General features: G+C 41.3%; 1 protein-coding gene across 1 annotated transcript in view; it reads right to left on the reverse strand.

The window, feature by feature from the left end:
* Positions 1 to 27988, reverse strand: part of ptchd4 (patched domain containing 4) — a 100291-nt gene that overhangs the window by 55282 nt on the left and 17021 nt on the right. Inside the window, exon 2 of the mRNA XM_059981243.1 lies at positions 4022 to 4499. Within this exon, the coding sequence (XP_059837226.1) occupies positions 4022 to 4499 (478 nt within the window). The remainder of the gene's footprint in view (positions 1 to 4021; positions 4500 to 27988) is intronic.

The raw sequence follows: 27988 nt of genomic DNA on the forward strand, positions 1-27988 counted from the left end.
CTTGCAAGAAAATGTATCTCAGGATAGCATATGATGACACATACATATTTTGATAATAAATTTACTTTGAACTTGGAAAACTTTGCTCAGAAACCACAAAATAAATAATTTATGATACTTGATCATGAGTGAAGCTTCTGGGTTGCAGGAGAAGGCCATTCCTTGGAGCTTTGGGATGATTCAGGGTCGACAATAAGGACACTTCTCAGAATGATGACTGAGTTTTTCTTTGTCAATAGGAGAAATAAATAATGGAGACAAGAAGGCATACAGGACCAAGGCAGACCAGCTGAATGAGTGGTGTCACAACAACCACATTGCACTCAACATCAGTAAGACCACGGGATTGATTAGGTACTTCAGGAAGGGGAAGATGAGGGAACCCATACCTGTCCTCATCAAAGAGGTAGAGAGGGTGGACAGTTTCAAGTTCCTGGGTGTCAACATCTCTGCAGATCTATCCTGCATCCAACATACTGATTCAATAGCAAAGGAGGCCCAGAGAGGCTATACTTCATTAGGAGTTTGAGGAACTTGCAATGTCACCAAACACTCTCGCAAATCTCTACAGATGGACCATTGAGAGTGATCTAGCTGATTGCATCACCATCTGGTATGGAAAATATGGGAAAAAATCTGCAGTAAGTTGTAAACTCAGCCAGCTCCATCATGGGCACTAGCCCCCCCAGGATCCAGGACCCCTTTAAAAGGTGATGCCTCAAGAAGACAGCATCCATCATTAAAGACCCCCATCACACACGACATTGCTCTTGTCATTGCTACCATCAAGAAGGAGGTACAAGAGCCTGAAGACGCACACTCAACCCTTCAGGGACAGCTTCTTCCCTCCACCATCATATTTCTGAATGGACAGTGAACCTATGAATACTAACTCACTAATATTTTTTTGCTCTTTGTGCACTACTTACTTAATTTGTTTTTAATAAATATTTCTTATAGTTTTAAAAATATTATGTATTGCAATGTAGTGCTGTCACAAAACAACAAATTTCATGACATAGGCCTGTGATATTAACCTGATTCTGACTCTGTTAAAGAAATAAGCACACTTGTAGTTCCATGTAATTGATTTAAGGAAGCTGTCAATGTTGAAGAAATGGTGAATAGCATAAGGTTGAACAGCACAGAAATGGACCGTTCAGCCCATCACACTTATGCTGATCTTTATGCCCCATCGACACTAGTCCCACTTTCCATATTACGTCTAAATCCTTCGATGCATTGCCTATTTAAGTACCTGTTCTAATGGCTCTTAAACATAGTATTGTATCTGACTCCACTACGTTCTCTCGCAGCAAGGTTCAGATATGAAGAAGTTCCCCTGAAATCTCCTTTAAAACTCCATCCTCTCACCTTGCACCTATGCCTTCAGGTTCCTGATACACAGCCTCCAAACCTTGTGGTTTGAGCATATTCAATAGAACTCTTGGCCAAAATTTACTGAGACAAGGAACTCAGTGCATTCCTTATTTAAATGCATTCGCAGTGAAAGTAGTTGCTTGGGGTGCAAAGTGACCCATCAACTATTCATAGGTTACTAGTAATAGCTTCTATACTTTCTTATACTAAATTCCTTTGCTGAGTTAAGTCAGAATGATCACCATCAAAATACATTTTCTCAGTGCAGCATGCACAGCCAATTTCAGTATGTGAGGCTATATGGATGTCCATAGGGAATCTGTAATTCTTTAAGGCAAGGACAAAATGAGTTTGACATAATTTGACTGGACAAACACATCAATGATGCAAAAATCTATGTGGGTGTGTTGTAGCTTTCTTTGTATCATTCTGTGAAATGTGAAATACAGTGCACAACAGGGAAATTTAACTGGGGAGGGCTAACAAATAAATATAATTTTAGAAAAAGAGGAACTTTTGCTCTTCTGGTACATATTTATTATAGAAAGGATAGGAATTGCAATAATAGGTAAGAGATTAGACTATCTAAAGGTGAGTTTGGAGTCTTTGAATGTAGTTTGGCCAAACATGTGAACATATCGGATTGAAACACTTTCAATGTTTTCTGCTGGTCTTGAATAGATAGTTGAAGAATAATTTTATTTATAATGAACCTTATTGTACTGGAAGGATTTGCCAGCTATGCAAATTGGTGAAACGTCAAACGACAATATTGCTTACAGGGAGCATTATCATTTAAGTGTACAAAATACCCTGCCACAAGTTAAATTTAATGAGTATTCTAAACAGAAAAGAGTACAGTGCACACAGTTATAATCCTGAGTTCTGATAAATAAAAATAAGGTTTGTCTGATTTTTAATTACGTAAGTATAGCTAGTAAGTGATGCTGATTTAACAACACTCCTATTTAAGTTAATGGGTCCATCATGGGCACTAGCCTCCCCAGCACTGAGGACATCTTCAAAGGGTGATGCCCCAAAAGGTGGCATCCGTCATTAAGGACCCCATCACTCAGGACATACCTTCTTCTCATTGCTACCATCAAAGAGAAGATATAGAGGTCTGAAAACAGGCATTCAATGCTTTAGGAACAGCTTCTTCACACACACACACACACTATATATATATATATATATATCTTATTGTAATTTATAGTATTTCTTTAAATGCACTGTACCGTTGCGGTAAAAAAACAAATTCCGCAATACATGCCAGTGATATTAAACCTGATCCTAATTCGGATTCTGGCTGGAAAATCAAATTAAAAGAAAACATGCTGAATACTTGTTCTAACGCTTGGGAAACTGTATTTCTGTTTACCCTAAAGGAAATAACATATTCTCCATATTCTCAGTGAAACCTGCAGTAGATCTCCAGTAAAGCAATTACTATAGAAGTGGAAACTTCATCTTTCTGTGCCTTTCCTACAGGCAGAAAGGATGAAAGTCATCTTCAGAAGAATCACAAAACAGGCAGCAATAATATGCCAGTAATCCACAGGAACAAAATTGATGCAGAGATTGCTAATTCACGATCACCCAATAACCCTAAGTAACCTGTAAGCTGTAACCCTTAAAATGAACTTTCTATTAATTTCTATCCCTACGTATTCTCTGACACAAGAGATTCTGCAGGTGCTGGAAATCTGGAGCAACAAACGCAAAACACTGCAGGGACTGAACAGGCCAGGCAGCACCTATGAAGGGAAATGAACAATCGATGTTTTGGACAAAAATCCTTCACCTGTCCTGATGAAGGGACGCACCCTGAGACATTGACAGTTCGTTTCTGTTCATTGGTGTTGCCTGACTGTTGAGTTCCTCCAGTATTTTGAGTCAATTGCTCCATCATATTCTCTACCGTCTACTAAATCTTGCTCTTCTGATGCAAATTGTGAAACAAAACCACTTGTGAGTTTTATATAGTATGGCCTTGTTCCTCTATCAAAAACTATCCTTTATATTCACAGGAAGAAGAAAAATTCTAAATCGAAGCAACAAGACATTTTGCCGTTGTGCTTTAACTGGTATTATAAATCTTTGAATTCTGTATGATAAGTATTTTAAATTTACATCCACTTTGGACTGAATGAAAAAAATAGGGGTAGTATGTAGACATGGTACATGAAGACCTAAAATTAAACCCTAGTAGATCATAATCACAAGAGATTCTGCAGATGCTGGAAATCCAGAGTAATACACACAAAATGCAGGAGGAACTCAGCAGGTCAGGTAGCAGCTATAGAAAGCAACAAGGAGTTGATGTTTTGGGCCAAGATCCTTCAAGAGCCCTGAAAAAAGAGTATTAGCCTGAAACATCAAATCTTTTCCCTTTTCCGTAGATGCTGGCTGACCTAGTGAGTTCATCCAGCATTTTGTCTGTGGTGCCTAGTGGATTTTCTTTCCTGTGAGCTATTTATCTAATGTTGGCCAAATAACTGAGCAATTAAAATTTTCAGTCAATGCATATGTTCAAATATCCAAAGATTTGGCCAGCATTTTAAGCATTAGAGTATATTTAACACGAGTCATAAAGTTTACTTCTTATCATTAGTGGAGGAGCAATTGTATTGATAATTACCCATGGCAAAGAAAGGGATTCCCAGCAGAGTGGAGTTGTATTTGCCATCTGTGCTGATGAATATCCCTGCTGCAGTCACAGTGGAAAGGCAGATTGTGATCATTCCTAGTAGTCCTAGGAAAGGTTTACTGCGAAGGCAGTCCTTCATTGAGCTGGTGAGAGTGGCTGCAATTAGAACCAACACCAGGCTCACCACCACCTCCGTTCTGGCCACAGCATTGGTCTTATAGAAGTCCTTCCATAGACCGGAAGATGTCAGAGGATACAGCTTCAGATCATTGTGCTCCTGTTGAAATTTTAGCACGAGCTGACAGAATTCAGTTTCCCATTTCTCTGCAATGTCTTGTAAAGCAGAACCATAGCTTTGCAGGTAGTAGGTAATCTGTACCGCACTGGCTGACTTGACCTGGTGTTCTCTGCTGTTAGGGATGAAGATCACACCTCCAAGCTGATGCCCAATAAACGTCACCCTGCCGTCCTTTAATGATAAAAGGATTAAATTAATGTTAACTCTCAGTTCATGAAATCTGTACAAATTTTCATCAGCTATATTTCAGCTAAATTATTAACAGTATACACTATTACTTAAACAATGGGGATTTACAGTTATCAAGTTAAAAATAAAATAAGTAATTCAAGAAATACAGAGTCTTGAAAGAATAATTAATTCTGGTTATATGCTGCAGTTGTGTAAGAGTGAATCTAGAAACTATGCAGTAGTTTTATAATGAATTCAGCATATTCTGGGCTAGAGAGGATTTTAGGGAATAATCAACTTCCTTGGACATTCTTTCTGACTTCATCGATAAACCGTAATGAGAGGAAGAGAGAAGTCATTTCTTCCTGAACTACTATCATAATGCCACTGATTGGATGCCAAGCTATCCCTGAAATCTCACCAGTTCTGTCTAATATTTGTTTTTAATTTTATTTAGACATTCAGTACGGTAACAGACCCTTCTGGTCTAACAAGTCTGTGCTGCCCAACTACACCCATGTGATCAATTAATCTCCTAAACTTCATGCCTTCGGAATGCAGGAGGAAACCAGATTACCCAGAGGGAGCCCATGCAGTCATGGGGAGAACACACAAACTCCTGCTAGTCATCAGTGGAAACTGAACTCCACTGCTGGCCCTGTAATAGCGTGCCACGCTACCGTGTCCAAATGTATGCTCAATACAAAATATTCTAACATAAAATAAGCATACTAGCATTATTACTGAGATCATATCCCAACTGCCATTAAAAGTGAATACCAAGCAAAGTAATACAGACTATCAAAGTCAAGCTGCTCTCCCTGAAGAACAACAATACGTGTTATTGCCATTTCCTCTGAACCTATTGGATAGGTTGTCTGCTGGTGCTAGTGGGCTGAGCAGTGGCAGATAGAGTTCAACCCGGAGAAGTGTGAGGTGGTACACTTTGGAAGGACAAACTCCAAGGCAGAGTACAAAGTAAATGGCAGGATACTTGGTAGTGTGGTGGAGCAGAGGGATCTGGGGGTATATGTCCACAGATCCCTGAAAGTTGCCTCACCGGTAGATAGGGTGGTTAAGAAAGCTTATGGGGTGTTAGCTTTCAAAAGTCGAGGGATAGAGTTTAAGAGTCGTGATGTAATGATGCAGCTCTATAAAACTCTAGTTAGGCCACACTTGGAGTACTGTGTCCAGTTCTGGCCGCCTCACTATAGGAAGGATGTGGAAGCATTGGAAAGGAGATTTACCAGGATGCTGCCTGGTTTAGAGAGTATGGATTATGATCAGAGATTAAGGGAACTAGGGCTTTACTCTTTGGAGAGAAGGAGGATGTGAGGAGACGTGATAGAGGTGCACAAGATATTAAGTGGAATAGACAGAGTGGACAGCCAGCGCCTCTTCCCCAGGGCACCACTGCTCAGTACAAGAGGACATGGCTTTAAGGTAAGGGGAGGGAAGTTCAAGGGGGATATTAGAGGAAGGTTTTCCACTCAGAGGGTGGATTGTGCATGGAATGCACTGCCTGAGTCAGTGGTGGAGGCAGATACACTAGTGAAGTTTAAGAGACTACTAGACAGGTATATGGAGGAATTTGAGGTGGGGGGTTATATGGGAGGCAGGGTTTGAAGGTTAGCACAACATTGTGGGCTGAAGGGCCTGTAATGTGCTGTACTATTCTATGTTCTATGTAACTCGCAAGCAACCACTTCCACTATAGGTTTTTCTGAAAAAATTTTGGGAGCAGATTGGGAAATGTTATTGCTGCCCCAAACACATTTTCAATTGCAGAACATTAAATCATGGATCTCTTAAATCTTAGTTTTCTTATAAAAATACTTCCATTAGTTTGTTCCTGCAATCAAAAAATTTCTAGCGTACATTTTTCTTTTCACTATTTCATGATACTGCATGTGAATAAAAACCAATTTATTTCAACTGTTGTAATAATGTTATTAAAATAAAAAAGAGGTACATAAATATCATTCATTCAACTTAGTCACTTGCTACAAATATTTCACTGTCTATGTGAAGTACCTTTTACAGAAACCAATATGCTCATTATGATAGAAAAATGCTGGTAATGGTGGAAATATGCAAAATTATTTTGATATAACTTCGAACCACTTGAATGACAAGTATTACAAATAAAATTGTAGATGTTTGGGGAGTAGCGATAACGTACAGATTGACAGATAATAAACCGGTAAATTGTTTTATTATTGCTACACTTACTGAGGTTCAGTGAAAAGCAAGCCTTGCACACCATTCGTACAGATGAAATCATTACCGGGGTTCACTGAGGTAAAACAATAACAGAGTGTTACAGTGCAGAGAAAGTGAAATTCTGGTAGACAGTAAGGTGCAAGTTCACATCAAGGTAAATTGTGAAGTCTTAGGTTCATATCATCGTGCTATGGAACATTTCAATAAGCAGTGTAGAAAGCTATATTTGAGCCCGATAGTACATGGAGCTTAGAAAAATAGAGGGCTATGGGTAACCCTCATGTACATGTTCAGCACAGCTTTGTGGGCCGAAGGACCTGTGTTGCACTGTAGGTTTTCTATGTTTCTATTTGGTTTTAGGCTTTTGTATCTTCTGCCTGATCGGAGGGAGGAGAAGAATATTTGGGAGGGTGGGATCTTGCTGCTTTGTTGAGGCTGCAGGAAGTGTAGAGTCCATGGAGGGGGGACTGGTTTCCATGATGTACTGAGCTGTGTTCAGAGCCCCCTGCAATTTCTTGTGGTCTTGGGCAGAGCAGCGTCCATTCCAAGCCACAATGCACTGGATAAGATGGCTTCTATAGTGCATTGATAAAAATTGGCACTGGTCAAAGGGCACATGCCAAATTTCCTTCATCACCTGAAGAAGAAGAGGCATTGGACGAACTACTCTGAGGTTCATGCCTCAGAACTTTGACCTCAGCACTGCTGATGTAAGCAGGGGCAGGTTCACCATTCCCTTGCTGAAGTCAATGACCAGCTCTTTTGTTTTGCTGACATCGAAGGAAATGTTGTCATGACAATATATATACTTTATCCAATATATAATTGGGTTAATATACCTTGCACACACAAGTGCAACATTAAATTTAAAAAGACGTGTGACATTTTCAATGAAACCTTTTCCTGGCCTAATTTCAAACTATTTTGATGAGACTTAAAATTATCAGATATATATGACAATTGGAAAACTTAAATGTTCCTCTGTATGTTGAGGTATGGTCCCAAATTGTCATTCTGATGTAGCGATCAGAAAGGCTATACCTTAACAATAGTCAAAAAAATAACATACCAGAGTGCTTCTCAAAGAATAGCACTGAAGCACAATTATAAATGTCAACTACTAGCATTATGATCATCGATGTTTGACTCATTATGGTATTTTGCTCATGTTTTCGAAGAATACTTAGCTTTCTTACCAATATTAGATGTTTTTATAGCCAATAAAACAGAAGAATTTTAATTGGAAAAAGAAGACACGAGAGAAATTATTTGAACTCAATCAAACAGATGTTGCAGAGACAAAATATTTTTCCCCAGTGTGTAGGTTAGCAATTTTTTTTCATGTTACAAAGGAGATTAATGATAATTTTTGTGCACAGAAATAACATGTGAATTTAAATTGATACAGCTGTCAAAATTTTTATCAATATATTTGTCTTTAATGTCTGAGATTCAAGCTGTTCACTTTAAATGCAGATTTTTAGTAAAATGTTTAAGCATTTGTGTGTTTAGGTATTTGATGGACTGTAAACATAAAATACAGAGATTTGCAAAGATGTCCAAAGATAGGTAAAGCAGATAGTGAAAAAGAAAAAAAAAGAAGAATTATATAGTATCATTTGTTACAGCAGCTCTGAAAGACTAAAATAAAAGCTGGCATGCTGTAACTACTCGATAGGCTGAGCCAACAGAGTATTTCCAGGACTTCTAGCTTACAGCTATTTTGTTTTGTTACACCATAAAATAAAAATTAATTGAAAGGAAAACAAGGGAGCCAGGAGATAATTTGTGTCTGTTCATTTTTATTTTAAGTGAGGTGTGGACGTATGATGTGGTGATGTGATGATGCATGTTGTTCATGTCTTTTTACATATAATCTGTAATGAAGTATATTTACAATACCACTCAAGTATTACTGAAATATTAAATACACAACATCAGTCACTGTGGATATTTTGCTCGTGAAGTGTTGAAAACCTTACTGCACTCAGTGGCACCTCCTGTACTTAATAAAGTGGCCACTGAGTCTATATTCATGGTTTTCTGTTGCTGTAGCCCACCTACTTCTTTCAGAGATGCTCTTTTGTACACCAGTGTTGTAACATGCAGTTATTTGAGTTTCTGTCACCTTCCTCTCAGATTGAACCAGTTTGGCCATTCTCCTCTGACCTCTTCCAGAGTAATGTAATTGGTGGAAATGTACATGATTTACAACCACTGACATTGAGTTGGGATTTGGTTTAACAGGCTGGTCTGACATAATAACGTAATTACGTAAGGTACTGTTACCATGCTCTGTGTTCAGTATTTCGATTGCAATAAATGATTTGTTATGGTTTCTCTTAAACATAAAATGCCTCTCACCATTTTATTCACAAAAACCTACACTCTCTCATCAACAAGGTGTTTTCACCCACAGAACTATTGTCCACTGGATGTTTTTACTTTTCCACACCATTCTCTGTAAACTCTAGAATCTATTGAGTGTGAAAAACCCAAAAGGTCATGAATTTCTGTGATTCTCAAATCACCCCGTCTGGCACCAACAATCATTCTATGGTCAAAGTTGCTTAAATCACATTTCTTCCCCATTCTGATGTTTGGTCTGAACAGCAACTGAACCTCTTGACCACGTCTATGTGATTTCATGCACTGAGTTACTGCCACAAGATTGGCTAATTAAATAATTGCATTAACAAGCAAGTGTACAGGTATACTTAATAAAGTGGCCACTATAAAAGCATTCTCTTCTCAAAAAAATCAATTATATCAGAAATACTATTAATCACTTTTACATTAATCATTTTATTTGATTTCTGGAAAAGGAAAACATCAAAGGAAAAGAGTCTTGTAATGTTATTTCTGCATCATTCCTTAGTCAATCAAAGTCACATGACAAAACCAGGCCTCATAGATTATCCTCTTGATTTCTCATCTTCCTGAAACAGTATAATTTGAAAGATTTGAGGCAGTCAATGAAGCAGAGAAGTGCAGGCCAGCATCTATGGAAATTAATAAACAGTCGACGTTTTGGGCCGAGACCCTTCATCAGGATTACCAATCTATGGATTCATTTCCATAGATGTTGCCTGACCTGCTGAGTTCCTTCAGTATTTTCTATGAGTTTGCTCTGGACTTCCAGCATCTGCAGTATCTCTTATGTTTCTGTATTGGAAGGTAACTGCTATTTTCTCCCCTAGATAGCTGTATACAAACTTCAGATTAAAATTCTGCAAATTATATACAGCAGATAAACTGGTTTATTTGTTCACTGTGGAGTTCTGACTAATTTTGAAGCAAAATGGGTTTTCTCAGTGTGAAAGCACTAACTGGATTAATTTGAGAACTCATAACACTGCAATCCAGGTTTGGAATTAATTCATATAACCATATAACAATTACAGCACGGAAACAAGCCATCTTGGCCCTTCTAGTCTGTGCTGAACGCTTACTCTCACCTAGTCCCACCGTTCTGCACTCAGCCCATAACCCTCCATTCCTTTCCTGTCCATATACCTATCCAATTTTTTTTAAAATGATGATATCGAACCTGCCTCTACCACTTCTACTGGAAGTGGTATAATTCAATGTATAAAACTCCCATTATAAACACTATACATTCTGCAGATGCTGGTAATCCAGAGCAACACACACACAATGCTTGAGGAATTCAGCAGGTCATGCAATGTCTATGGAAGTGAATAAACTGCTGATGTTTTGGAATAACACCCTTCTTTGGGACTAAAAATGAAAGGGGAAGCTGTCAGAATAAAAAGGTGGGGGACGGGAAGGAAGACAAGTTGGAAGGTGATAGGTGAAGCCGGGTAGGTGGGAAAAGTAAAGGATTGGAGAAGAAGGGATCTGAAAGGAGTGGAGAATGGACTGTGGGAGAAAGAGAAAAAGGAGGGGCACCAGGGGGAGGTGATAGGCAGGTGAGGAGAAAAGGTAAGAGGTCAGGGTGGGGAATAGAAAAAGAGGGAAGGGTGAGGGAAAATAAAAAATTACCGGAAGGAGAAATCGATGTTCATGCCATCAGGTTGGAGGCTACCTAAACGGAATATGAGGGGTTTTTCTTCAACTCTGAGGGTAGCCTCAGGTTGGCCAAAGAGGAGGCCTCGGACTTACGTGTCGGAATGGGATAGGAAATAAAATGTCTGGCCACTGGAAAATTCCACCTTTGGCGGATGGAGTGGAGGGGCTTGACAAAGTGGTTCCCCATTTTACGCCAGGTCTCCACAATGTAGAGGATGAGCACCAGATCCAAAAGACAACCCCAGAAGATTTGCAGGTGAAGTGTTGCCTCACCTGGAAGGACTTTTTGAGGCCTGAATGGAGGTGAGGGAGGAGGTGTGGGGACAGGTGCTCCCAACTCCATCAGCTTCTTCCCCTTTGCCATCAGATTTCTGAATGGACCCACCAACACTACTGCACCTTTTGCCCTCTTCTTACATTACTTCCTTATTTTTCATATTTCTTATTGTAATTTATATTACTGTTTAATGTATTGCACTATTCTGCTGCTGTAAAACAACAAATTCTGCGACATACGTCAGTGATAATAAACCCGATTCAGATTCTGATTCTGAGATGGTTCAAATCTCTGAGTAGTTCTCACTTTAAGTACGCGCTAATGGGAAAGTTTTCATTTGTTGTAGTGTCATTTTGCAGAAATTCCATTGCAGTAGTCAACATCCATAAGGAAAGACAATAACTTATGGTAACAGAGGCAACCTTCACATTGGAGGCTGTCAGACAAATGCATTCAAACAAAATAAAATGAACTCCTTCCACCTGCTGCATGCATTCTCTAACTTTGGATGACACTGTGTTGTCGCATTGCAGCTTCGGCAATCCAGTTCTGCTTCCGACCTGCGCTGCTGTTCGTCTGCATGTTCTCCCTGTGGCAGGATGGGTGCCCCTCAGTCAAAGGCATGCTAATTGACTACTCTAAAATACCCCAGGTGTTGGAGGGCAGTGGGAGAATCCTGGATTGTTAATAGGCGCGTATGAGTAAGTATGTTATGGAGAAATAAGTAGGAAAGGGATTGACGGGATTGTTCTGTGAGTTAGTATAAATTCAATGGGCTGAATGGTCTAATTCACAAGAAAATGTGAAATGATCATATGAAAATAAGTTGTTTTTAAATAACTATTTTAAGTTTATTTCTTGAGAAAAAGCTATTTTTTTCCAGCCAGAATTATAAAAGCGTTATATTATAACAACACATTTAGTCCACTGGGTCCATGACAGCTTCCAAGGAACAATCCCCTGAATACCATTCCTCTTCTTTTTATTTCCTTTATTAAATCCACAATTCATTCTCTCTCCCACATGCTAATCAAATCCCTTTTCTTTTTATTTTGGCATTAAGCCACACTAGATGTGATTTATAACTGTTAATTAACTTATCAACACGTTTCTGGGATGTGGAAGGGAACGGGAGCACCAGGAGACGACTTCCCAATCACATGCATTCTCCTCACTGACAGCAGCCAAGGTCAGAATTCAATGAAGCAGCAGCACTAACCGCTGCCCCGTCACTATAGCAAAGGAATTCAGCACATTTTTTGACGTTCCTCTACTATTTTTAAAAAAGGACCGGTGTATTCAGCATTTTGATTTGGCCAGACATAATTTTTGCAGTAACTGACAATTTGGTTTTGATGTTACATTACAGGTAACAGAGAGGGTGGGATGGCTCAATTGGAAAAAAACTGAAATCAAATCCGTAAAAAGAGGTGATGTAGGTTTGGAAGATCCTTGCATGTAGAGTTAAGAGACTGCAAGGGCAAAAAGACCCTGATGGCAATTATATACAGGCCTCCAAATAGCAGCCAGGTTGTGAGATCAGTCCTGAAGAAGAGTTTCGGCCTGAAATGTTGACTTTACTCTTTTCCATAGATGCTGCCTGGCCTGCTGAGCTCCTCCAGCATTTTGTGTGTGATGCTTTGGATTTCCAGCACCCGCAGACTTTCTGGTGTTTGTAATAAAAGTGTCGACTATTTTCTAAATGGTAAGAAAATTCTAAAATTAGAAGTTCAGAGGGACTTAGGAGTGCTCATGCAGGATTCCCTAAAGGTTGAGTCAGTGGCAGGGAAGGGAAATGCAATGTTAACATTCATTTAAAGATAGCAGGAATACAAAAACAGGGATATAAAGCTTCTTAAGGCATTGGTTAGACGGCACTTAGAATATGGTGAGTAGTTTTGGGCCCCTTATCTAAGAAAGGATATACTGGGATCGGGGAGGGTCCAGAGGAAGTTCACAAGAATTATCCCAGGAATGAAAGGTTTAACATATGAGGGGCGTTTGATGGCTCTGAGCCTGTATTTGCTGCGGTTTAGAAGAATAAGAAGAGATGATAAAGTAGCAGAGCAGACTCGATGGGCCGAATGACATAATTCTATTTCTATGTTTTATAGTCCTTTATTGGCCATTGGTTAGAGTAGCACTCCAAAGGTTTAAATGTTACCCCAGTAATTCCATTGCATAATATTGGCAAACACTGTGATGCAGCACAGAATAGATAAGATGCTAATCAAGGGCCTGTCTGACCTCCACTTCAAAATAAAAGGTCTCATGACAATATCTGAAGGAGATTGACAGAATTGTCCTGACATCCTAGACAACATTAACCTCAAGAATCACTGATTCACAGAATGACATAGCACAGAAGAAGGCCATTTATCCCTTAGTACCGTTATAGGTCATTGGTCGAGCTAACCAGCTAAAGTCACTATTTGGTCTTTCTCTAAGGCCCTGTATTTTATATATTTTTTGCTTCCAGCACTTTATGTAATTTACCTTCAAATGTAATTATTGAATCTACTTCTAATACACTTTCAGGCAATGCATTCTAGATCACAAAATGCTTTGTACAAAATTGTTTTCTTCTATAAATTGTGCGCTTTGATCTATTATCTTAAATGCATGTTTTCTTTCTATTTTCTGATGTCCCTTTCCATTATTAATGTTCCCTTTTTATTTACTCATATCAAACTGTTTCATTATTATATGCAATCTTATTCAACCCCCTAACCTGTGCTATTTTAAGAAGAGCAACCCAGTTTCTCCATTCTCCCAATGTGGAAGAAGTGGATTACTTGTGAAATTCATCCTGTAAACATCCGTAGACCATTTTGTTATGGCCTTGTAGTCTCCCTGAGGGTGTGAGGGCTGGAAATAAACACAGCATTCCAGCAGTGACCTAACTATCCTCTAAAAAAGGTTCAGCATAATTTTGTTGACTTTGTACCATATGCTTTTGATGTCTATACTTCTCACTGCCTCAGTAAAGCAGCCAGCATAATCAAAAACCCAACCACTGTGGGTATCAGGGGTAGATTTAACAAGATGTTTTTGCTCACAGAACAGCCACTCGCTGGATGCTTTTTTTTTGTTTTTAGCACCAATCTTTGTAAACTCCAGAGTCTGTTGTGCGTAAAAATCCCAGGAGATCAGCAGTTTCTGAGATACTCAAGTCACCCTGGGCAGCACCTAATTAATTAGCTTGTTTAGTTCGGCTTTTTTCTTAAAAATGTGCAGGACGCACTTCGGCTAGCACTGCACATCTGGGGGGTATTGTCTCAAGGACAGTTTCTACCCTACAGTTATGAGATAACTAAATAGTTTCCTAGTATAAAGTTAGAAGTTCTCAAGTTAGACTCTTGATCTCACAATCTACCTGGTTAGGACCTTGCACCTTACTGCTTATCTACAATGCACTTTCTGTGTAGTTGTTATACTTTTTATTGCATTGTTATTGTTTTACTTTGTTCCACTTAAATGCACTGTGAGATCATCTAATCTGCATGAACAATATTCAAAGCAAAATGTTCACTGTTTCTCTGTACATGTGACAATAATAAACCAATTCAAATTCCAATTCTGTAGAGTCAAAGGTTAATATGATATGGGACAATATCAACCTTTCACCTCGGTCTCCTATCTCATCACTCCCTTTCTCCTTTTCTACTAGCCATCTCCCTTCTTTGAGGTTTTCCCCCGCAGATGTTGCTTGACTTGCTGAGTTCCTTTAGCAAGTTGTTTGTTGCTCCAGATTCCACCACTCTACCCTCAATCCTTCCTTACCCCCAGCACTTTCCCCACCCACCCTAGCAGTAGAAGTAACACATTGTCCTACTCACTGCCATCCAAAGACCTAAGCAGTCCTTCCTGGTGAGGCAAGGGTTGACATGCATCTCCTCCAACCTGTCTACAGCATTTGGAGCTCCTAATATGGCCTCCAATACATGGGGATGCTAAATGCAGACTTGATGACCATTTTGCAGAGCCCCTACATTTAGTCTACAATGGGCATTCTGAGCTGTATTTGCAGACCATTTCAACTCCCCTTCCCTTTCCCACACTGACCTGTCTGTCCTTTGCGTGCTATACTGCCAGGATGAAACCCAATGAAAACTGGTAAGGCAACATTTTATATTCCTCTTATGTAGTCCACAACTCAATGGCATGAATATTGAGTCTTCTAATTTTAGTTATGCCTTGCTTTTTCCTTTCCTTCCCCTCTTCTCATCTTACCCCCACCACGTCCTCCAGTCCTTCAGTTTTTGTCCCCTTTCCCATCTCGGCCTAAACCTTCCTTCACCCTCCTGGCTCCATCAACCAACTTTACACACAGGTGTCCACTACCCCACCCTCCTTCTGGTCCCAACTGTTGTTCACCTCACCCCTAAAGGGTCTCATTCCCAATGCCTTTACTTCCGAATCCAGCTCTGGTAGTCCATTGTGTTCCTGCTTGCTGCCTGCTATCTCCACACTCCCCTCCACCCATCTTGCTCCATCTGGTTTTTACCCTCACTCATTTTCTTCCCTCTTTATTCTGCCTCCAATCATCATTCACCTTCCACCATCTCCCAATTTCAACGCTGCTCACCTTCGCTACCTTGTGCTACCTTCCCGTCATCTCACGCACCTCCTTAGTCCACCAGTCACCTCAGAAGCCTTTCTCAGCACTCACCTTGTCTTCCTTGAATCAATCACTCTCAGTTCTGATGCTGGGTTTCAACCTGAAATGCTTGCAATTCCTTTCCTCCCACGGCTGCTCCTCAACCTGCTGAGCTCCTCCAGCATATTGTTTATTGTTCCTTCCCTCTATTCCCAATCTGATAAAAATGCTAACTCACTTTCCCTTGCCACAGATGCAGCCTAGCCAGACAAATTATTCCAGGGTTCTTTATTTATATTTCATGAGTTTTTTTAACCAGACTCCAAAAAGTTATGTATTGTCTGTTGGGTCTCTCTGTTTCATTGGGGTACTCAGGCCATTTGGCATCTCGTCATTCTTCCTTTCAAAGAGTATCATCTTGCAGTAAGATAATTTTTCTATGTGTCAGTCCACTTTGGCCCATGTTCGCCTCAAAATTATTCTGCACACGTCAATATTTTGTAGCAACACATATAAATTGCTGGAGGATCTCAGCAGGCCAGGCACCATCAATGGAAAAGAGTAAACAGTCGACATTTCAGACTGAGACCCTTCATCAAGACTTCATCATTATTTTGTACATTTAAAAGATTTTCCTGCCATCAGCAAACCTTGAAATTGTTCGTGCAGAGGGCCTTTACCAGTCATTGTCTGGATTGGCGTGTAGATGGAGGAAATTCACCTCCTACCTCCCAGAGTGTAAACCTCTCTCCCCTCCCTCTCTCTCTTAGGAAATATTACATCAATAACGCTGGAATCCAAGTGATCCCATGACCTCTAATCTTGCCAATAAATTTTAATGGTAGTTTTAATGAAAGCCAATAAAAGTGATACTAGCTGCACTAGCCTCAGTGGCCCTCCATATTATTTATTTAGTGATACAGCATGGTAACAGGCCCTTCCAGCCCAATGGGCCATGTATCCAACTACCCTACTAACGCATACATCTTCAGAGTGTAGGAGGACACTAGAGATCCCGCAGGAAACCCGCATGGTCACAAAAGAGAACGTACAAACTCCTTATAATGGTGACAGCAATTGAACCCGGGTCACTGGCTACACAAGCCGTTATGCTACCTTATCAACATTTCTAAAACCAGAAGTGGTAATTAGCGAAAGGAGTTAAGTTAAATGAAATTGATGTTTGAACCTTTACAAAATTATCCAGACAACCATGTGCTGCATGTTGCTTCACTCCAGGCAGTTCACCTAACTGAAATGTACAGTCCGATAATCATCAGTGGGCTTTGAGTACATCTTGGTCAGAGGTGTTACAGGACAGAATGATAAAGATCAATGGAATGGGATTTGATTGTGGCTATTATAAATACAGTGAGGCTGGGAGGATTCTTGTTTATAAAGGGAGTGCTGCAAGTTAAAAATAAAATTCGTTTTTGATGGCAGCCTCTGTATAGATGAACTTTTTAGTGACGGAAGGGGGTGCATATCTCAGTAGGCCTAAAGATTATCCAATCCAGTCCCTGGTCTATCGTTTTACATATCCTTGGGCACAATTCTAACATTGGTTCTTTTGGGACCAGTTTTACATTGATAGAACTTTATAATATACACTGTATTCATTGTCTCTATGTCACAGTTCTTCTAGTGTTGTTAACAAGACCACAATGTGTGCAAGTTGGGTGTTGTCATCCCCCATCACAAGAGTGACATTACACTTCAAAAACAGCAAATAAGTTTCTTAGGATATCATAAACCCATGGAAGGTGTTATTACCATTGAGGTTACACATCAACAAAACACACCAGGGGAAAATCATTTGAAGATAATAAAAAAACTTACATAGTAGAATGTTTTTCCAATTTATGTTAAATTTAAAACTACCGCAACAGGAGTGGTTTGGCTATTATAATACTTTACAAATTGTAATGAGCTTGCCTTCACATTTATTATCTTTATTACTTTGAGATTCAAGGGTGTCATTAACATTTTTCACTCAGTATAGTAAAAATTCACAGATGGCATGTTTGGATGTTGGCATGTATGGTTGCATTGAGATGAATTTAGCAGACATTGATTAATTGAATACATTCAGTGGAGGGAAGATGTACCTTTGAAAAAGAACCATTGCTCACAAATATAGTTGGCAAGAATAGCAATGTTACACTTAGAATAACAAAAATCTTGCCTGCTGTTAAATAGGTAAAGTAAGTACACCAGTCTGTGAGTTTCTTTAATTCACTCATAAGCATGGGTTGGCACAGTTGTTTATTTTTGCACGGTAAAGTATTATAAAGCAAGTTGAAATTCAAAGCATCTATTTCTCTGTTTGTTGTACTGTCTGTGAAGACACTCAAGAAGGCAATACCTGTCTACACAATAAGAATTTTCCAATGTGGGATTATGCTCTTTTGTGACTGGACATTGTGCAACAGTTCAGAAACATATTAACTATGTTGAACAACAGCAATTTCTAGCAACACACACACAAAATACTGAAGGAACTCAGGTCAGACAGCAACTATAGAAATGGATAAACCGTTTGTCATTTTAAGCTGTTCCTCAGAACTGAAATAGAAGGGGGAAGACGCCAGAATAAAAAGGTGGAGGGAGGGGAAGGAGGCTTGCTAGAAGGTGAATCCAAGTGGTTTGGGAAGGTAAAGGTCTGGAGAAGAAGGAATCTGATAGGAGAGGAGGCTGGACTATAAGAGAAAAGTGACCCAAGGAAGGTGATATGCAGGTGAGGAGAGGTAAAAGGCACAGTGGGGAATAGAAGAGGGGAGGGGGTATTTATTTTTACTGGAATGAGAAATTGATATTTTTTGGAAGCTACCCAGATGAAAGATAAGGCCAATTTCTAGCCTTATATTTCAAAATTAAGTATGAAATGTAAATTAAACTAAATGGTTGATTAATATTTAAAGTTGCTAAATCAGCATTTTCCAAGTCCAGATTATGCACCTTCCATCTTCAGATTTGGCAGACAACTATTGATCACTTGAAATATGGTTTCACTTTGTATTTATGAATAGAGTGGTGAACCAGTTGAAGGGAAGAGAGGCCCAATTTCCTGAGGAAAGCAACTAGAAGTGGGTAAAAACTAATTGACTGAATGCACTGAAACAATTGAGTGAACGGGTTTAAAGGTTGATTGAGTTATTGAAAGAGGAAGATGTGTATTGCAATCTGAGGCTGCAGGAGTTAGATAAGTGGGTGACTGTCAGGGAAGGGAAGGGAAGAGCTCAAAGAGTAGAAAACTCTCCTGTGGCCAACCCCCTCAGTAATTGTTCTCTCGTTTTGGATGCTGTTGAGGGGGGTGGGGGGGGGGTGACCTGACAGAGGACGACTACGGCGATCAGGTCTCTGGCACTGAGCCTGGTTCCATGGTGCAGAAGGGAGAGAAGAAGATGAGGAATGCGGTAGTCATAGGGGATTCCATAGTGAGGGGAACAGGCAGGAGGTTCTGTCAGCCTGATGGAGATACCCGCATGGTGTGTTGCCTCTCAGGTGCCAGGGTATGAGATGTCTTGGATCAGGTGCAAGGTATTCTGAAGGGAGAGGGTGAACAGACAGAGGTCTTGGTACACGTTGGTACCAATGACATAGGTAGAAAAAGGGAGGAGGTCCTGAAGTGAGAATGAAGGGAGTTGGGTAGGAAGCTGAAAAGCAGGACCTCCAGGGTAGGAATCTTAGGATTGCTGCTTGTGCCATGCGCTAACAAGCACAAGAATAGCATGATCAGGCATATTAACGTGTGGCTGAAAGACTGAAGGCAAGGCTTCGGGTTCCTGGATCACTGGGGACTGTTCTGGGGGAGGTACGACCTGTACAAAAAGGACAGATTACACCTGAACCAAAAGGGGTCCAATATCCCAGCAGGCTAGTTTAATAGAGCTGTTAGGGAGGGTTTAAACTAATTTGGCAGAGGGATGGGAACTGGAGTGATAGGGCCGAGGAAGGGGAAAACAGAAATAAATCAAAGATAGCATGCGACAGAGATTATCGAAAGGACAGGCAGGAGATGAGGCATAATCACAGCCAATGGGATGAGTTACAGGGCAATAGAGGTGTGGTACAGTTAAAACAGAAAGCAACAAATACTAGACTGAAAGTGCTATATCTGAATGCATGATATATCTGATGATCTTGAAATTCAGAGACAGATTGGCAAGAATGACATTGTGGCCATCTCTGAAACTTGGCTAAAGGATGGCTGCCATTGGGAGCTGAACATCCAAGGATATATTGTATATTGGAAAGATAGGTTAGTAAGCAGAGGGATTGGTGTGGCCCTGCGTATCAGAAATAATATTAAATCATTAGAAAGGGATGATGTAGGATCATAAAGTGTAGAGCCTCAATGAGTTGATTAAAGAAATGGCAAGGGAAAAAGGACCCTAATGGCAGTTGTATACAGGCCTCCAAACAGCAGCCGGGATGTGGATTACAAATTACAACAGGAGATAGAAAAGGCATGTCAAAAGGGCAATGTCATGATAACCGTTGGGGATTTTAACATGAAAGTGGATTGGGAAAACAAGGCCAGTACTGGACCTCAAAAGAGAGAATTTGTAAAATGTCTAAGGGATGGCTTTTTTGAACAGCTTGTTGTTGAGCTCACCAGGGGACTGGCTGTGCTGGATTGGGTGTTGTGCAATGATCTGGAGGTGATAAGAGAGCTTAAGGTTAAGGAACCCTTAGGGAACAGTGATCATAAAATGATCAAGCTCACATTGAAATTTGAGAAGGAGAAACTAAATTCCAATGTGTTGGTATTTCAGTGGAATAAAGGAAATTACAATGGCATGAGAAGGGAACTGGCCAACGTTGACTGGAAAGGGACATTAGCAGGAAGGACAGCAGAGTGGCAGTGGCTGGGGCTTCTGTGAAAAATGAGGGAAGTACAAGACAGATATATTCTGAATAAGAAGAAATTTTTGAATAGAAGAAGGACACTATCATGGCTGACAAGTGAAGTCAGAGCCAAAGTAAAAGCAACAGAAAAGGCATACAAGGAAGCCAGAGCTAGTGAGAGGATAAAGGATTGGGAAGCTTTTAAAAACTTGCAGAAAGAAACTAAAAAGGTCATTAGGAAGGAAAAGATGAATTACGAAAGGAAGCTGGTGACTAATATCAAAGAAGATATTAAAAGCTTTTTTAAGTATATAAAGGGTATTCTTCACAGTGGAAGACACCTGCAGTATACTGGACATTCAAGAGTGTCAGGGGAGTGAAGTATGAGTAGTGAAAATTACAACTGAGAAGGTGCTCAGAAAGCTTAAGGTCTGAGGGTGGATAAATCTCCTGGATCTGATGGAATGCACCCTCGGGTTCTGAAGGAAGTAGCTAGAGAGATTGTGGAGGCATTAACAATGATCTTTCAAGAATTGATAGATTCTGGCATTGTACAGGATGCCTGGAAAATTGCGAATGTTACTCTGCTATTTAAGAAGCATGGGAGGCAGCAGAAGGAAAACTATAGACCTGTTAACCTGACACCAGTGATTGGGAAGTTATTGGAATCGATTGTTAGGGTTGAGATTACAGAGTTCCTGGAGGCACATGACAAGATAGGCCAAAGCCAGCATGGTTTCCTGAAAGGAAAATCCTGCCTGACAAACCTACTGCAATTCCTTGAGGAAATTACAAGCAGGGTAGACAAAGGAGATGCAGTAGATGTGGTTTACTCGGATTTTCAGAAGGCCTTTGACAAGGTGTCATACATGAGGCTTCTTAGCAAGTTAAGAGACCATGAAATTACAGGGAAGTTACTAGCGTGGGTGGAGCATTGGCTGGTCAGTAGAAAACAGAGTGGGAATAAAGGGATCCTATTCTGGCTGGCTGCAGCTTACCAGTGGAGTTCCACAGGGGTCAGTGTTAGCATTGTTCCTTTTTATGATGTATGTCAATGATTTGGACAATGGGATTAATGGATTTGTGGCTAAATTTGCTGATGATACAAAGATAGGTGGAGGAGCGGGTAGTGTTGAGGAAACAGAGAGCCTGCAGAGAGACGTAGATAGTTTAGGGGAATGGGCAAAGAAGTGGCAAATGAAATACATTGTTGGAAAGTGTATGGTCATGCATTTTGGTGGGAGAAATAAATGGGCAGACTATTGTTTAGATGGGGAAAGAATTCAAAATGCAGAGATGCAAAAAGATTTGGGAGTCCTTGTGCAGGATAACTTATAGGTTAAACTCCAAGTTGAGTTGGTGGTGAAGAACGTGAATGCAATGTTGGCAATTTCTAGAGGTATAGAATATAAGAGCAGGGATGTGATGTTGAGGCTCTATAAGGCACTCATGAGAACATGTTTGGAGTATTGTGTGCAGTTCTGGGCTCCCTGTTTTAGAAAGGATATACTGACATTGGAGAGGGTTCAGAGAAGATTCACAAGATTGAAAGGGTTACCATTTGAGGAATGTCTGGCAGCTCTTGGGTTGTATTCCCTGGAGTTCTGGAGAATGAGGGGGGATCTCATAGACACAATCCAAATGTTAAAAGACCTGGCAAACACTAGGAAATCTGCAGATGCTGGAAATTCAAGCCACACACACAAAATGCTGGTGGAACACAGCAGGCCAGGCAGCATCTATAGGGAGAAGCACTGTTGAAGTTTCTGGCCGAGACCCTTCGTCAGGACTAACTGAAAGGAAAGATAGTAAGAGATTTGAAAGTAGGAGGGGGAGGGGGAAATGCGAAATGATGGGAGAATACTGGAGGGGGTGGGGTAAAGCGGAGAGCTGGAAGGGAGATTAGCAAAAGGGATACAGAGCTAGAGAAGGGAAAGGATCATGGGACGGGAGGCCTAGGGGGAAAGAAAGGGGGAGGGGAGCACCAGAGGGAGATGGAGAACAGGTAGAGAGATGGGCAGAAAGAAAGAAAACAAAAGGGGGGGGGTAAAAGCTCAATATATCAGGGATGGGGTAAGAAGGGGAGGTGGAGCATTAATGGAAGTTAGAGAAGTCAATGTTCATGCCATCAGGTTGGAGATTACTCATATGGTATATAACGTGTTGTTTCTCCAACCTGAGTGTGGCTTCATCTTGACAGTAGAGGAGGCCATGGATAGACATATCAGAATGGGAATGGGATGTGGAATTAAAATGTGTGGCCACTGGGAGATCCTGCTTTCTCTGGCAGACCGAGCGTAGGTGTTCAGTGAAACGGTCTCCCAGTCTGCGTCTGGTCTCACCAATATATAAAAGGCCACACCAGGAGCACCGGACACAGTATACCACACCAGCCGACTCACAGGTGAAGTGTCGCCTCACCTGGAAGGACCGTCTGGGGCCCTGAATGGTGGTGAGGGAGGAAGTGTAAGGGCAGGTGTAGCAATTGTTCCGCTTACAAGGATAAGTGCCAGGAGGGAGATCGGTGGGAAGGGATGGGGGGGATGAATGGACAAGGGAGTCACGTAGGGAGCAATCCCTGTGGAAAGTAGAAGGGGGGGAGGGAAAGACGTGCTGGGTAGTGGGATCCCGTTGGAGGTGGCGGAAGTTACGGAGAATTATATATTGGATCTGGAGGCTGGTGGGGTGGTAGGTGAGGACAAGGGGGACCCTATCCCGAGTGGGGTGAGGGCAGATGTGCGGCAATTGGGAGAGATGCGTTTGAGAGCGGAGTTGATGGTGGAAGAAGGGAAGCCCCTTTGTTTAAAAAAGGAAGACATTTCCTTCGTCCTGGAATGAAAAGCCTCATCCTGAGAGCTGATGCGGTGGAGTTGGAGTAATTGTGAGAAGGGGATAGCATTTTTGCAAGAGACAGGGTGGGAAGAGGAATAGTCCAGGTAGCTATGAGAGTCTGTAGGCTTATAGTAGATATCAGTAGATAGGCCGTCTCCAGAGATGAAGACAGAAAGATCAAGAAAGGGCAGGGAGATGTTGGAAATGGACCAGGTAAATTTGAGGGCAGGGTGAAAGTTGGAGGCAAAGTTAATAAAGTCAACGAGCTCAGCATGCGTGCAGGAGGCAGCGCCAGTGTAGTTGTCAATGTAGCAAAGGAAAAGAGGGGGATGGATACCCGTATAGGCTTGGAACATAGACTGTTCCACAAAGCTAACAAAAAGGCAGGCATAACTGGGACCCATAGTGCCCATGGCTACACCCTTGGTTTGGAGGAAGTGGGAGGAGCCAGAGGAGAAATTATTGAGAGTAACAACTAATTCCACTAGACAGATGAGAGTCACAGTAGAGCGGAATTGGTTAGGCCTGGAATTCAAAAAGAAGCAAAGAGCTTTGAGACCGTCCTGGTGGGGGATGGAGGTATATAGGCACTGGTGAAAATAAGGCAGTGGGGGCCAGGGAACTTAAAATCATTGAAAAAATTCAAAGCGTGAGACGTGTCACGAACATAGGTGGGAAGGGATTGAACAAGGGGGGATAAAACAATGTCAGAGTATGCAGAAATGAATTCGATGGGCCAAGAGCAAGCTGAGACAATAGGTCTACCTGGACAGGCAGGTTTGTGGATCTTGGGTAGGAGGCAGAAATGGGAAATGCGGGTGTGGGAGCTATGAGGTTGGTGGCAGTGGATGGGAGATCCACAGAGCTGATAAGGTTGGTGATGGTATAGGAGACAGTGGCCTGGTGCTCCTTAGTGGGGTCATGATCAAGGGGTAAATAAGAGGAGGTGTCAGAGAGTTCTCACTGTGCCTTGGCCAGGTAGAGGTCAATCCACCAGATTACAACAGCTCCCCCCTTATCATCAGGTTTTATAGTAAGGTTGGGATTGTCCTCACCTACCACCCCACCAGCCTCCAGATCCAGTATATTGTTCTCCGTAACTTCCGCCACCTCCAACGGGATCCCACTACCAAGCATATCTTTCCCTCCCCCCCTTTCTGCTTTCCGCAGGGATCACTCTCTATGTGACTCCCTTGTCCATTCGTCCCCCCCATCCCTTCCCACCGATCTCCCTCCTGGCACTTATCCTTGTAAGCGGAACAAGTGCTACACCTGCCCTTACACTTCCTCCCTCACCACCATTCAGGGGTCCAGACGGTCCTTCCAGGTGAGGCAACACTTCACCTGTGAGTCGGCTGGTGCGGTATACTGCATCCAGTGCTCCCGGTGTGGCCTTTTATATATTGGTGAGACCCGACGCAGACTGGGAGACCGTTTCGCTGAACACCTACGCTCGGTCCGCCCGAGAAAGCAGGATCTCCCAGTGGCCACACATTTAAATTCCACGTCCCATTACGATATGTCTATCCATGGCCTCCTCTACTATCAAAATGAATCCAAACTCAGGTTGGAAGAACAACGCCTTATACAGTGGCTGGGTAGCCTCCAAATGGATGGCATGAACATTGACTTCTCAAACTTCCATTAATGCCCTCCTCCCCTTCTTACCCAATCCCTGATATATTTAGTTTTTCTTCTCTCTCTGCCCATCACTCTACCTGTTCTCCATCTCCCTCTGGTGCTCCCCTCCCCCTTTCTTTCTCCCTAGGCCTCTTATTCCAGGATCTTTTCCCTTCTCCAGCTCTGTATCTCTTTTGCCAATCATCTGTCTGGCTCTCATCTTCACCCAGCCCCTCCGTTCTTCTCCTATCATTTTGCATTTTCCTCTCCCCCTCCTACTTTCAAACCTCTTACTATCTTTCCTTTCAGTTAGTCCTGACAAAGGCCTGAAACATCGACAGAACTTCTCCCTATAGATGCTGCCTGGCCTGCTGTGTTCCACCAGCATTTTGTGTGTGTTGTTAAAAGACCTGAACAGATTAGATATGACAAAGTAATTTCTCATGGTAAGGGAGTCTAGGATAAGAGGGCACAGCTTTAGGATTGAAAGACATCCATTTGGAACAGAGATGAGGAAAAATTACTTATGTGATTTCTATTGTGAATCATATACCTGTATTTCCATTTTGGTTCATGGAAGTAAACCACGTTTTCCATGTCCATCAATGACCATACAAAGCTGAAGTAGAAACTTAGAAGAATTTTCAAAAGGTGTGCAATGCATTGTAGGTGTGGTAAATTGAGAAGAAAGTAGTAGTGTGGATGGGGCACTATGTGGAAAGGCAGTGGGTTATTCATCTTGTAATAGGAGTAAATAAATAGAATATAAGTAAAGAGAAATCAGTAAATGAACATAAAAACACCTCAGGAAATCTGAAATAAAAAATAAAACAAAACATGGAAACATGCTCAGGGAATATTCATGAAGAATGAGAAATATACTTTCTCTTTTGAACTTGGAAAGGGAAAGGGTGTGGTGAAGGATGAATAGGACAAAAGGAATAACTATGATAGGGTGAGGACTCTACTATCATGTTGATAAACTGTAGAAGCTATCTGGCTGAAAGGTTAATGAAGGAAACTACAGGGCTGGAAAGGTGTAAAGAATATGAAATGCTGATGGATAACTGGCAAGCTCGAACACTAACAGGGGGAGCGAGCTATCTGAAATTGCTGTATTATTTAGTCTGGAAGGATGTCATAAGCCCAATGCAGAGGAGGTGCTGCCCTCAACATTACATTGGGTCTCATTAGAACAGTGCAGGAAGATACTAAGTCAGAGAGCAGGTGGGATGGGGAATGAAAATGACAGGCAGCTCAAAGCTCAGGATCAGTAGTGAATGAAAGTGCTCCGCAAAGCACAAAGGAAGCAAATGTGAGTATCCGAAGAGACTATGGTTTGCTAATTCCTAATTCACAGCAAGTAAGCATACAGCTACTACAAGTAAGTCAGAAGGCAAGTGGCATGTTGGCCTTCACTGCAGGAGGTTATAGTATAAGCGAAATCTTTCTACTAGATTTGCTATATTTGATTTCCTGGATGATAGCATTGCTGTATGAAAAACCACTAGATAAGATTGGCCTGTAATTACTGGAGTTCAGTAGAACAGTAGGCGATTTCGTTAAGGCATACAAGATTCTAAAAGGAACTGTCAAGATAGATTCCGAGAGGTTATTTCTCCACTCTGGAGATTTGCGAACTGGGAGGTATAATCTCAGCATAAAGTCTCTTTAGAACAGAATCATAGAGTCATTGAAATTATGTAAAATTTATGACATTGGAGGCCATTCTACCAGCAAAAAAGAGCTGTCCAATCTAATCTCACCTTCCAATCTTTGTTCTTGGCCCTGAGAGTCACAATTCTTCATTTGTTCTATGATCATGAGAATCACAATTCTTCATTTGTTCTATGATCTTGTGAGTCAAAGTTTTTCATTTGTTCTATGATCCTGTCAGTCACAATTCTTCATTTGTTCTATGATCCTGCGAGTCACAATTCTTCATTTGTTCTAGGGCCCCGCAAGTCACAATTCTTCATTTGTTCTATGATCCTGCGAGTCACAATTTTTCATTTGTTCTAGGGCTCTGCGAGTCACAATTCCTTATTTGTTCTATGGCCCTTAGAGTCACAAATCTTTATTTGTTCCATGGCTCTGTAAGTCACAATCCTTCATTATTTCTATGGCCTTTTAAGTCACAATTCTTCATTTGTTCTATGATCCCGTGAATCACAATTCTTCATTTGTTCTTGGCCCTGTGAGTCACAATTCTTCATTTGTTCTATGGCCCTGTGAGTCATGATTCTTTATGCTCACACCCAACTACTGTTTAACTGAGACAAGGGTTTTTGTTTCACATTGTCTTGGGCTATGTTCCAGACTCCTAGTATCCCTTAACCATCTCCCCTCTAATCCCTCAACTAACACTTTAAAACTAGGCCCCATGGGTTTTGACCCAATGGCTAAAGAGAAAGGGAGTGAAGGGTGACATTACTGGTCAAGGATACTATTACAGCTACAGAAAGGGTGGGTAATGTAGCAGGATCCTCTTTTGAGTCAGTATGGGTGGAAGTCAGGAACAGGAGGGGAGCAGTTACTCTATCGGGAGTATTCTATAGGCCTCCTGGTAGCAGCAGAGATACCGAGGAGCAGATTGGGAGGCAGATTTTGGAAAGGTGCAGAAGTAACAGGGTTGTTATCATGGGTGACTTTAACTTCCCTAATATTGATTGACACCAATGGTTTAGATGGGGCAGTTTGTTAAGTGTGTCCAGGACGGATTCCTGTCACAGTATGTTGACAGGCCGACTAGGGGGAATGCCATACTAGATTTAGTATTAGGTAACAAACTGGGTCAGATCACAGATCTGTCAGAGGGTGGGTATCTGGGGGACTGTGACCACTACTCTCAGGTCTTTAGCATTATTGTGGAAAAGGATAGAATCAGAGAGGACAGGAAAATTTTTAGTTGGGGAAGGGCAAATTTTGAGGCTATAAGGCTAGAACTTGCGGATGTGAATTGAGATGATGTTTTTGCAGGGAAATGTGCTATGGACATGTGGTTGATGTTTAGGGACCTCTTGCAGGATATTAGGGATAAATCTGCCCAGCGAG

Source organism: Hypanus sabinus, chromosome 10 (assembly GCF_030144855.1).
Source record: "Hypanus sabinus isolate sHypSab1 chromosome 10, sHypSab1.hap1, whole genome shotgun sequence".
In the NCBI taxonomy this organism is placed as follows: domain Eukaryota; kingdom Metazoa; phylum Chordata; class Chondrichthyes; order Myliobatiformes; family Dasyatidae; genus Hypanus; species Hypanus sabinus.